The sequence below is a fragment of the Grammomys surdaster genome, unplaced genomic scaffold (assembly GCF_004785775.1).
Source record: "Grammomys surdaster isolate TR1022 unplaced genomic scaffold, NIH_TR_1.0 331, whole genome shotgun sequence".
Taxonomy (NCBI): domain Eukaryota; kingdom Metazoa; phylum Chordata; class Mammalia; order Rodentia; family Muridae; genus Grammomys; species Grammomys surdaster.
In genome coordinates this window covers 661916-675088 of record NW_021604750.1, presented here as the reverse complement: position 1 = coordinate 675088, position 13173 = coordinate 661916, and the positions used below count along the sequence as shown (strand labels likewise).

General features: G+C 37.5%; 1 protein-coding gene and 1 pseudogene across 1 annotated transcript in view; one reads left to right on the top strand and one right to left on the bottom strand.

Moving 5' to 3' along the window:
- Positions 1–13173, top strand: part of Prkdc (protein kinase, DNA-activated, catalytic subunit) — a 199243-nt gene that overhangs the window by 169371 nt on the left and 16699 nt on the right. Inside the window, exons 74-76 of the mRNA XM_028778260.1 lie at positions 2466–2677; positions 6653–6740; positions 6837–6980. Of these exons, the coding sequence (XP_028634093.1) occupies positions 2466–2677; positions 6653–6740; positions 6837–6980 (444 nt within the window). The remainder of the gene's footprint in view (positions 1–2465; positions 2678–6652; positions 6741–6836; positions 6981–13173) is intronic.
- LOC114630179 lies at positions 1205–1545 on the bottom strand (annotated as a pseudogene).

Here is a 13173-nt window from a genome sequence, read left to right as displayed (position 1 = left end):
ATTTTCCACCGTATCTTCTGCATTTGAGATTCTCTCTTCTATCTCTTATATTCGGTTGGTGATCCTTTGTTATGACTCCTGATCTCTCTTAGGTTTTCTATCTTCAGGGTTGTCTCCCTTTGAGATTTTTCTATTGTTTCTATTTCCATTTTCAGATCCTGAATGGTTTTGTTTAATTCCTTCATTGTGTTTTCTTGAAGTTCCTTAAGGGATTTCTGTAATTCCTCTTTAAGTGCTTCTCCTTGTTTACTTGTGCTCTCCTGTACTTCTTTAAGAGAGTACTTATGTCCTTCTTAAAATCCTCTATCATCATCATGGGAAGTGATTTTATTCTGAATCCTGCTTTTCCGGTGTGATGGGGTGTCCAGGGCTCGCTATGGTGGGTAAACTGGGTACTGATGATGCCAAGTAACTTTGGTTTCTGTTGCTTATGTTCTTGCACTTGCCTTTTGCCATCTGGTTAACTCTAGTGTTACTGCCCTGACTGTGTCTAACTGGAGTCTGTCTTTTCAGTTATCTTGCTTTTGTCAGAACTCCTCAGAGTCCAGATGTCTCTGTGATCTTGTGATCGTAAGCTCCTGGGTGAAAGAACTCCTGGGACTCAGGCCGCCTCTTGGATCCAGAAATCCTGTTGCTCTGAGTGCAATGGTTCCTCTAGGGTGGCTCAGGATTCAGTATCTCCACAAGAGCAAATCAGCTAGGTGTCTGCTGCCCTGAGTGCAGTCGCTCCTCTAGGATGGCTCAGGATCCAGTATCTCAACAGGAGCAGACCAGCTATGTGTCTGCCCCAGCCAAAAGGACCAGGTGGGGGCGGAAGGGAAGTGGAATTCTGGAGGAGCGAAGTTTGGATGGCTGATGGATGCTGAGCACCCCTGGCTCCCAGTTGTAACTCTGGTGGGTAGGGAGTGGGATGGGGTTCTTACCCGCTGTTTAGTGCAGTGGTTCCTCTAGGATGGTTCAGGATTCAGTATCTCAACAGGAGCAGACCAGCTATGTGTCTGCCCCAGCCAAATGGAAAGTAAAACATTTCTAATTAAGTCCAATCTTATCTTGAGAAAGGGAGAGCAGTGATAGCATGTATACAACTGGAATTGTTGCTTTAAAAAAATCATATCCACTTACAACAAGTCAGTCAACAAAAACATTGTTAGCCATTCATGATCTGAATTTGGTGTATAAATTAAATTATAGTATATATTAAAAGTCATGAAACATTTGTTTTGTAATAAGGCTCATTAGAAGCCTTTTTAAGATAAGCTATCAGGTCTATCCTTTCTCCTGTCTTCTTAATTCCAGCGAAGATCATTTTTGTTCCAGGAATGAACTTTCTGGGATTCTCCAAATATTCCATCAGGGTATCTTCTCCCCAGGTTATGCTTTTGTTCTTGTTGGCATCTGTGTAAGAGAATCCAGCAACCTGACCTGTCTTCCACCCAAACAGACCATGGAGATTTGGTCCAGTCTTGTGCTTGCCTCCCTTTTCCACAGTGTGGCACTGGACACACTTCTGAACAAAATCTTCTTGCCCTTTTCAACATCACCCATATTTAATTCACTCTGGGCTGGTCAACACCATAAACATTTGGACTCGAAGACAGGCATATCTAATGTTTATAAAGACTGTATAATATAGTCAAGCCTTTTTATAGATGGAAATCTGAAAAATCTTTTTAGACTATATATATTTTTTTTCTGGAAACTTATTCTACATGTATGTGGTATAAGTACAGAGGTATATTTATGAGAATCTCTGTTTTAAGCATTTCTTAAAACAAAAATATGTAAACAGCTTAAGTTTATGATAATGCACTGAGTGAATAGCTGTTACACGAATGAGATAAGTTTGTCCGATGTCTTTAGTACTTGTACATTCCTGTGATAAGACATCATGTGCAAGACAACATACAATAGACAGTGTTTTGGGAGGACTTCCAATGTCATGTTGGAAGCCAAGAGCGTTACAGTGGGAAGCATGGCTGCAAGCAGGGAAGCATGACATGATATGGGAGCACTAGCTGAGAGCTTTATCCTAAAGCACAGGCATGATGTAGACAGGCATACTGTGAACAGTGGGAGTCTTCTGAAATCTCAAAGACCACTCCCAACACATCTCCTCCATCAGGGCCACACTTCCTAATCCTTCACCAACAGTTCCACCAACTGGGGATCAGCATTCAAATGAACAAGCTTATGGGGGCGATTCTTATTCAAACCACCATAGCAAGTATGATCCCATTATTTGATCAAAAAATATTTGTGTACATGTACAGGAAATGTTGGGAAGAATCCAATGGTCCCTTAGCAAGACAAAAACAAAAACAAAAAACAAAAAACAAAAAACAAAAAAAAAAATCAAGAGAGAGTAGACTTATATTTAAGACTTTTCATATAGAACATATTTTATCTTTATGCAAATATTGTTAAATGTTTTGTTCATTTTCAAACTATACTTTTCTGAATTTTAGATTTCATCCATTCCTTGTTGGCAGTTCATTGGCTGGATCAGCCACATCATGACCTTACTGGATAAAGAGGAAGCTATTGCAGTGCAACATACTGTAGAAGAAATTGCTGATAACTACCCACAGGCCATTATCTACCCTTTTATAATAAGCAGTGAAAGCTACTCCTTTAAAGATACTTCTTCTGGTCATAATAATAAAGCATTTGTTGAGAGGTAATGTTTTGTTATTGGGCGATCAGATATTATTAGGTATAAAAATTTTGGGTGGTAAAAGCAAAAACATGCAAATGTATTTGAGTTGTTCATGAAGCATAGGAATTCTTAGACATTTATTTTCAGCTATCTTTTCTCTATATGATACTTGTTACTGACTTTCTCTCCTTTTGAAAATATTGTCTTAGGCATTTGCCTTCATACCCATAGCTAATAATGTTGAAGAGTACAGACAGGAGGAGATACTTTGGCAGTCATTTCTCATCCTGGTTGGTTTGTTGTAAATTTGGCACAAGCTAGAGTCATGTGAGAAGAGAGGAACTCAATTGAGAAAATACTTACACCTAATTGCCTGTGGGATATTTTCTTGATTAATGATTGATAAAGGAGGGCCCATCTCACTGAGGATGGTATCATTCCTGAGCAGTTGATCCTGGGTTGTATAAGAAAACAGGGTGAGCAAACCAACCTTATGGAGCTAGCCAGTAAGTAGAAATTTCTCCATAGCCTCTGCTTCAGTTCCTGACTCCAGGTTCTTGAGATCTAACCAGGGCTTCCCCAGTAGTGGCCTGTGACCTGATAGTTGTCAGCTGAGATAAACTTGAATCCCCAAGTTGTTTCTGGTCTTGGTGTTCATCACAACAGTAGAAACCCCAACTAAGACTATTCAGGGTCTACCCTTTAAAATATATTGAAATATTATCATGGTTATATATGTTTGGAGTTAGAAATACTCTGGAAGCTGTGACAGGAGAACCTGAAGTTTGAGGGAAGCCTTAGCTATATAAACAACATTACACAAATAAATAGATAAAAATATAAAATAATATAAATCCAGAGAAACTGGTGAGATGGCTTAGAGCTCATATTTGCAATCACAAGAACCTGAGTTCAATTCCCCAGGACCCATAGTTTATATGTACCTGTTAACTTAACATTGGGGAATGGAGCCAGGCAGATCCTGAGAGCTTGCTGACCAGGCAGCTTAGGTAAAACAGCGAGCTTTGAGTTTATTGAGAGAGTTTATCTCAAGGAAATAAGGCTGAAAGTGAGACATCCAGTATCCTCCTTTGACCTCTGTGTGCGAATAAGAACCCACACTCAATATTCATGTATATATCACATGGTATGTATGTGTACATACATACAAACAAAAAGAGGCCACCTTCTGAATTAGGGCCCAGTAGATGACCTGAAGTGTCATTATTTTCACTTTTTTGGTTATTTGTGAGTCCAAACCAATGAGATACTGGCTTTGTAAATGCATGGCTTCCTGGGCACAGCCTCCATCAAGATGTGTTTTGTACATCAAGCATCAGTAAAACCGATTCCAAACAGCAAATACTTCTGGATATCAAAGGCATTCATTGACCTCAAAATAGTGATTTTAATACCTGATATCCAAGTATCTTACCTATATTAGGTATCAAATATAATGCCAAATATTCAACCCCCACAAAAAATTACAGAAGCATGAGCATTAAATAAAGTAAATGAACAGAATATTCCACTCAGTAACTTCAGAGTACACATTCTTCTCAGCAACCTTTGAGACTTTTCCCAAAAGAGACCATATTTTAGGGCACAAAATGTTAATAAATATTGAAAAATTAAAATAATTTATCTGGTGACAATGGAATTAAACTACAAATCAATGAGAAACTAGTTTTTAGTTTAGTAATTTGTAGTTGTAGACAGTACACAAACTCATGGAAATTATACAGTGTACTGTTGAATGATGAGTGGGTTGTTAAAGAAATCAGAAGAAAAGTTTTGTGACAAACAAAAGGATTTCTAAGAAGGAAGTGTATAGCTATAATTCCCTATTTTATGAAATTATAGAGCTCTTGCATACCTTAATGATATGCCTCAAGATATTAGAAAAATAAAAACAAGCCAAACCCCCAAATCAGTAGATATTAATAATAGGTCAAAACATAAATTAATAAAATCGAAACAAAAAGATATTAAAAATCAAAGAAACAGAAGATTAATATCTGAAATATTCTACTCAAAAAAAAAAAAACCCACACAACTCAACCAGCCAATAAATGGGTTAATGAATGGGCTGTTGCCTAAAATAAGCAAAGCTATGCAGGTATGTAGAAGTATGTGGACTCAGGAGTTCTTTTGAGTGTCTTCACAGGTGCAGTACATTTGGATCCTATGGAAGTTCTATCTCTTTTTGTTGTCTGGTCCTGTTACCTATGTAGCTCACACACTCTTTTTTGTTTTCCTGGTGTATGCTTTCAACATCTATGTCAAAAGATTTGGTTACTACATGTAACCAAGTAGATTTGTATCTATTCCATTCCATTATTCTACCCATGTGGTTTTTTTTTGTGTGTCTTGTAACTTTTGTTGCTATGGCTCAGCAGTGATACCTCCAGCATTGTTCTTTTTGCCAGGGCTACATACTGAAACCCTATCTCCAGACAATAACAACAAAAGAAAAAAAAAAAAAAAGAAAGAAAGAAAAAAAAACCAAACCTACTACACTATCTAGCGATACTGATCCTAACATATATGTCATATATATGATATATATATATATATATATATATATATGAGATATATATATCATAGTATAACAGTGAATATACTGTTATGAAGCCACACAACTGCAAAGGCCTGCATCTCCTTATGTACTGTGGCACTGTCACAACAGTTAGTTGATGGAATCAGCCTATTTGTCCACCATCATGAATGAATAAAGAATATGTGATATGTATACTTAATAGAATTTTATTCAACCATAAAGAAAATTATTGTTTGCATGAAAATGGATAAAATGAAGCATCATCATATATTAAGACAGTAAGCCAGGCCCAAAATAATAACCTCTTCTGTCATGTATATCCTATATGACATGAAAGTAGAAGCACAATTATCTTCGAAAAGGAAGGATACTTGTGGGAGGGGGAGAAAATGGAGGGTATAGGAAGCAAAGACATTCAAAGTCCATGGTATACTTAAATAAAATGTCTTTATAAAGTCCATAACTGTCTCTGACCAGAGTCTAACACCATAAGATTGTTTTTAAAAGTCAACACTTGAAAAGTATTTGTAGCCTTTAATCCCAGCACTTGGGAGGCAGAGGCAGGCTGATTTTTGAGTTTGAGGCTAGCCTGGTCTACAGAGTGAGTTCCAGGACAGCCAGGACTATGCAGGGAAACCCTGTCTCGAAAAACCAAAAAAAAAAAGAAAAAGAAAAGTATTTGTAAGTAAATGTCAAGAAAGTGACCTCCTACCAAATTTGCAAAAGCAAATTATGTTCATCATTGTCCGTATCTACTACAGATCTACTTTGACTTTACCTAAGACCATTAACTCTTTAAAGCAGTGGAACCCTTTAATATGGTTTCTCATATTGAAGTGACCCCTAATCATAAAATTATTTTTGTTGCTACTTCATAAATATAATTTGACCACTGTTATGATATTTAATAAAATATCATAATATGATATTTAGTTAAATCATAATTTAAATATCTGATATACAGGATATATATGTGACCCCTGTGAAAGGGTTATTTGACCCCCAAAGAGTTGCAATCTATAGGTTGATACCTTTTGCTTTAAAGAGCAGATGCTCATCTAATGTTGGATATAATTCTCAAGTCAGTACTTGTCTTTCTGGATTGATAGCTGTGTGTGTGTGTGTGTGTGCGTGTGTGTGTGTGTGTAATTATATGTAAACATATATACAGAAAATCATACATGTTGTAAATCTGTATTTTAAATATATAAAAAATATGCCCTGACCATTAGAAAAAGTTATGGTTTCTGAAACTGATATTGTTGTGGCGGTGGTGGTTTGAGACAGGGTCTCTGTATGTATCCCTGACTGCCTTGGAATTCACTGTATAGACTAGCCTTGAATTCACAGATAGTCACCTGCTTCTGCCTATGAGTACTGGGATTAAAGATGTGTGCCTCCACGCCTGGCCTAAACCTGGTAAATTTTTTTTATAGGATGAAAAGTAAACTTGATCAAGGAGGAGTGATTCAAGGTTTTATTAATGCCTTAGACCAGCTCTCCAATCCTGATCTGCTCTTTAAGGTAAGAAAACAGCTTTTGACAATAAAAATGAATGTGAATAGGATTTGTGTATAGTCTGGCTTCTTTCTTGATTTTTTTTCTTTCTCTTTGGCACAGGACTGGGTTACTGATACAAAAGATGAACTAGGAAAGAATCCTGTGAATAAGAAAAATATTGAAAAATTGTATGAAAGGATGTATGCTGCCTTGGGTGACCTTCGGGCTCCAGGCCTGGGGCCCTTTCGGAGGAGATTCATACAGGTATGGATAGACACAGCTGCTTGATTAATCACATTAATAATTTGATAGATACAGCAGCAGTGTTTACATTTTAACTACTTCCTGCCTGTTGTCTGTAGCTTATGAGCTTGCTTTAGATCTGATACTTCCTGTAAAATACAGTAATCAAATGTTTCCAATTGATGCCGGTATCTTAGTTTGGGTTTTACCGCTGTGAACAGACACCATGACCAAGGCAACTCTTATAAAGGACACCATTTAATTGGGCCTGGCTTACAGGTTCAGAGGTTTAGTCCTTTATCATCAAGGTGGAAACATGGCAGCATCCAGACAGATGTGGACCTGAGAGTTCTACATCTTCATCCAAAGGTATACAGAAGACTGGCTTCCAGGCAGCTAGGAATAGGTTCTTAAAGCCCACACCCACAGTGATGCACTTCCTCCAAAAAGGCCACACCTCCTAATAGTGCTACTCCCTGGGCCAAGCATGTTCAATCTTCCACAGCTGCCAAGTGGTCAGTAGGCAAAAAAACCTTCTACTATATTTTCATGTTCATATTCTGAAATCTGAAGATTGTTTTTAGTTCAGTATTTTTAATTCTCAGGATCACTTAGATATTGGATCAAGAAAATATTTCTCTCTTATATAAGGTGATGAGTATTCTGAAACATTGGTTTAGGACACCAATTTGCATGCTCAGAAACAGTACAAACCAGATCAGAGGGATTGTGTGACTAACACTGCTTATAAAAGGCTGTGTTCCAGACAAGTGTGGCAGAGGGAAGGATTTTTTAGTTATTCTAGTATTGGAAAGAGTCATGAAGTGAGGATCATATTTTAAAACTTTTTTAATTATGAAAAAATTTAAATACAGTATATTTTGATCATATTATCCCCTCCCTCAATTCCTAAGAGATCCTCCTCACCTCCCTATGCACTGAAGTTTATGTTCTTTTTCTCTCTTAAAAGAACAAAACAAAATATAAAACAAAACTCAAATAAGAACAAAACCCAATAAACAAACAAACAAAAAAAAAACAAAATAAAACAAAAAGGCTACAGAAATCTCATTGAGTTGATTTTGTGTTGGCCATACACTTCTGGGCATGGGCCCTACCCTAAAGTTGGTATACATGGTGAGACTCTATTGGAGAAAACTGATTTTCTTTGTTTGCAAATAGGTGTCAATTGCAAATAGCTTCTTATCTAGGAGATGGGACCCTATGTCCACTTCCCCTTCTCAGTGCTGAAACCCTGTCTAGCTTGCACCTGTGCAAGTCCTGTCTGAACATAGCACTATACAGTCTCTGTGAGCTCATTCATACATCAGTCCTGTTGTATCTGGAAGACACTGTTTCCTCGGAGTCATCCATCACCTCTGGCTCTTAAAATCTTTCCACTTTCTCTTCCATCATGAGCCTTACAGAGAGAGATTTGTTAAAGACATATAGGGACTAAGTACTCCGAGCTTTTTCCCTCTACATTGTCTAGCTGAAGGTCACTGTGTTCCCATCTGCTATGAAAAGGAGCTTCTCTGGTGTGGGTTGAGTGAGGCGCTGATCATCTCATGGATTGGTCCTTAAATTCAATTAAATAGTAGTTGTTACTCCCTTAAAATTCACATGACTATTACACAGTTTATCTTGCAGGCAGGTCCCTGTTGTGGGTCACAGGGTTAGTAGCTGGGTGATATTAATGATTACATCCCTCCTTTGGTGGTGTACAAAGTACTCTCCAGTACTGTAAACACTACTCAGCAGAGTAAAGCTTCTAGTTAGGCACCAGCTTGATTTCTCCATGTTTGATGACATAAATGTCATCTTCATCAATAGAGTTTCACCATCAGTTTGTGGAGAGTAAAAGCTATTTTCTCTGATGACTAGGGGTTTCCATGGGGCCACAAGCTGTAATCCATTTGTGGCATTGGAAGTTCTCTTTCATGCCATAAACTATCTAGTTGGCATTGTCTCTCTTTTTATTTGGTGACTCTATTTAGATTCTTTCACATCAGTATATATTTTTGGGATGCTTCTACAGTAATAGAAACCTATTTGTCTTGCAAATGGCCTTTAGTGTTAGTTGATTCTTCCCATGTTCACTCCTTTACCCTCCTCTTCTATTCTCCTCCCTTTTTAAGCCCCCATTCCAGTTTCCCTTTTGTCCCCCAAAACAATGTATTCTATTTTCCCTTCCTCGTGACGTCCAACCCACTCCTAGTCCCTTTCTTACTAGATAGGTGCCTAACTTCTGTGGTTATATGGACTGTAGCATGCCTATCAAAGGCTCAAAATCTAACATGTAAGAAAAAACATATTTGTCTTTTGGAGTTTGGATTATCTCATTCATGATTTTTTTCTAGCTCCATCTATTTAACTGTAAATCTCATAATTTTATATTTCTTAAGTAAATATTTTATTGTATATAAATGTACCACATTTTATTATTCATTCAGGAGTTGATAGCCATGTAGGCTCTTTCCAGTTTCTGGGTATTATGAATAGAGCAGCAATGAACATGAATGAGCAATGTCTCTGTAGTATGATGTAGAGTCTTATGTGCATGTGCAGGAGTACTATAGCTGGATCTATTCTCAGCTTCCTGTCACACTGATTTCAATAGTGGCTTTTCCAAGTTTGCTCCTCCACCAGCAATCCCTTTTCACAGCCTCTTCATAAAACGAAATATCAAAGTAGCTTTAATTTCTCTTATAGCTAAGGATATTGAATATTCCTTTAAGTGTTTCTCAGCCATATATATTTTATCTTTTGAGAACTCTCTGCTTAGTTCTCTGCCTCATTTGTAAAAGTAGTTATTCCTCTATTAGTTGTATATAATTCATAAAGATCTTTTTCTATTGTATAGGTGCTACTTTGCTCTAGTGATAATGTCCTTTACTATACAGAAGATTTTAAGCTTCCTGGGGTCCCATTTATTAACTGTTGGTCTTAGTGCCTGTGCATTAGTATCTTGTTCAGAAAGCCTTCCTGTGTCACTGAGTTCAACCCTAGTCCTTGCTTTCACTTCTATCAGATTCAGGTATCTGATCTTATGTTACAGTCTTTAATCCACTTGGAGTTGAGTTTTCTGTAGGGTGATAGATACCGGTTTTCATGCTTTTACATACAGCTATCCAGTTTGACCAGTACCTTTTGTTGAAGATGTTGCCTTTTCTCCAGTGTGTCTTTTGGCTGCTTTGTCAAAAATCTGATGTCCATCTGTATATGGACTTATATCTTGGTCTTCAGTTTGGTTCCATTGATCAGTATCTGTTTTGTTGTATCGCTAATACAGCTGGGATGAGGAGCCTTCCAGAAGTTCTATATTTCAGGATTGTTTTAGCTATCCTGGGGCTTTTGTGTTTCCATGTCAAGTTCAAGATTTTTTTTTCAATTTATATAAAGAATTGTGTTGGAATTTTGTTGAGATTGGTTGAATCTATAGATTGTTCTTGGTTAGATGGTCACTTTCAGTATATTATTCCTACTGATCCATTTTTTTTTAATCTCTTACCCTTTATGTGGTAGATAAAGTTGATTGATTTTCATATGTTGAACCATCTCTGCATCTCTGAGGATGATACCAATTTGATCATGGTGAATAATCTTTCTGATGTTCTGAATTTGGTTTGCAAATATTTTATTGAGAATTTTGCACCTATGTTTCTAAGGGACATTGGTATATAATTTTCTTTTTTGTTGGGTCTTTATGTAGTTTTTTTATCATAGTGATAGTGGCTTCATTAAAAGAATTAAGAAATGTCCCTTTAGTTTTATTTTGTGGCATAATTTGAGGATTATTGGTGTTACCTCTTTTAAGGTCTGCTAAAATTCTACACTTAATATATCTGGTCCTGGGCTTTCTTTGGTTAGGGGATTTTTAGTTATTGCTTCTATTTTACCTGGGATTGTAGGCCTGTTTAAATTGCTTATCTGACCTCACTTTAACTTTGGTAGGTGGTTTATATTTAGAACTTCATCCATTTTTTTTAGATTTTATAATTTGATGGTATACAACATTTTAAAGTATATTCTTATGATTCTCTGGATTTCCTCAGAGTCTGTTTTGAGTTCCCACCTTTTATCTCTTATTTTATTAGTTTATATCCTCTCTTTTCATTTTTATTAATTTGGTTAAGGATTTGTCAATCATGTTGATTTCCTCAAAGAGCCAACTCTTCCTGCCATTGGTTCATTGTATTATTGGTTTTTGTTTGTTTTATCGATTTTTTTTGTTTGTATTTCCTTTTGATTTCAGCACTGGGTTTTATTATTTCTTCCTATCTACTCTTAGGATGCTATTTCTTCTTGTTCTAGAGCTTTCAGGTATGTCACTAATGTAGTAATACAAGTTCTCTAATTTTTTGATGTAGGCACTTAGTGTTACAAATTTGCCTCTTACAACCTTCATTGTGCCTGATAGGTTTCGGTATGTTCTGTTTTCATTTTCATTCAATTCTTAAAAAAAAAAAATTAACTTGACCAATTTTCATTCAGTTGTAAATTGTTCAGTTTCCATGAGTTTTTATGCTGTTTGTTGGTTTTTCCTGTTAATATCTAGCTTTGATCTATGATGGTCAGATAGGATGATATTTCAATTTTCTTTTTTTTTTTTTTAATTTTTATTGGATGTTTTATTTACATTTCCTATGTTGTCCCCTTACCCGATCCCCCACCCACCCAGGAACCCCCAATCCCCTCACCCCTCCTCCTTCTTCTCTGTGGATGTAACTTCTATCTACCCCCCCACTCCCACCTCCCCACCCTCAACATTCCCACCCCCTGGGGCATCCAGCCTTCATGAGGTCAAGGTTCTCTTCTTCCACCTATGCCCAGCAGGGCCCTCCACTCTTACATATTCAACTGAAGCACTGGATCCCCCCCACCAAGTGCTCCCAGGCTGGTGGTTTAGACACTGGGAGCTGTGGTTGGTTGGTATTGTTGCTCTCCTCATGGTGCCGCAAATCCTTTCAGCTCTCCTTCAGTCTTCACTCTAACTCCTCTATTGAGAACCCCATGATCAGTTCAATGGCTAGCTGTGAGCATCTGCCTCTGAGTATGTCAGACTCTTGAAGACCTCTGAGGAGATATCCATATCAGGCTCTTATCAGCATGCACTTCCTGACTTCCACATCAGCATCTACCTTTGGTGATTGCACATGGGATAGATACTCAGGTGGAAAGGTCTTCAGACGGCCCCTCCTTCAGTTTCTGTCCCTCACTTTGTCTCCATATTTGCTCCCTTGAGTATTTTGTTGCTCCTTCTAAGAAGGACCGAATCACCCCCACTTGGTCTTCCTTCTTTATGGGCTTCATGTGGCCTGTGAGTTGCATCTTGGGCATTTCAAGGTTCTAGGCTAATATCCAATAATCAGTGAGTGAATACCATGTGTGTTCTTTTGTGATTGGCTTACCTCACTCAGGATGATAATTTCTAGTTCCATCCATTTACCTAGGAACCTCTCGAATTCATTGTTTTTAATAGCTGAGTAATACTCCATTGTGTAAATATACCACATTTTTTGAATCCATTCCTCAGTTGAAGGACATCTGGGTTCTTTCCAGCTCCTGGCTATTATAAACAAGGCTGCTATGAACATAGTTGAGCATATGTCCTTGTTATATGTTAGAGCATCTTCTTGGTATATGCCTAGGAGTGGTATAGCTGGATCCTCGGGTAATGCTATGTCCAATTTTCTGAGGAACCGCCACACTGATTTCCAAAGTGGTTGCACCATCTTGCAGTCCCATCAACAATGGAGGGGTGTTCCTCTTTCTCCACACCCTCGCCAGCATCTACTATCACCTGAGTTTTTAATCTTAGCCATTCTGACTGGTGTGAGATGGAATCTCAGGGTTGTTTTGATTTGCATTTCCCTGACGACTAAGGATGCTGAACATTTCTTTAGGTGCTTCTCGGCCATTCGAGTTTCTTCCTTGAAAATTCTTTGTTAAGCTCTATACCCCATTTTTTAATAGGGTAATTTGGTTGTCTGGAGTCTAATTTCTTGAGTTCTTTGTATATATTGGATATCAGCCCTCTATCAGATGAAGGATTGGTAAAGATCTTTTCCAAATTTGTTGGTTGTCATTTTGTCCTATTGACAGTGTCCTTTGCCTTACAGAAACTTTGCAAGTTTATGAAGTCCCATTTGTCAATTCTTGATCTTAGAGCATATGCCATTGGAGTTCTGTTCAGGAACTTTTCTCCTGTGCC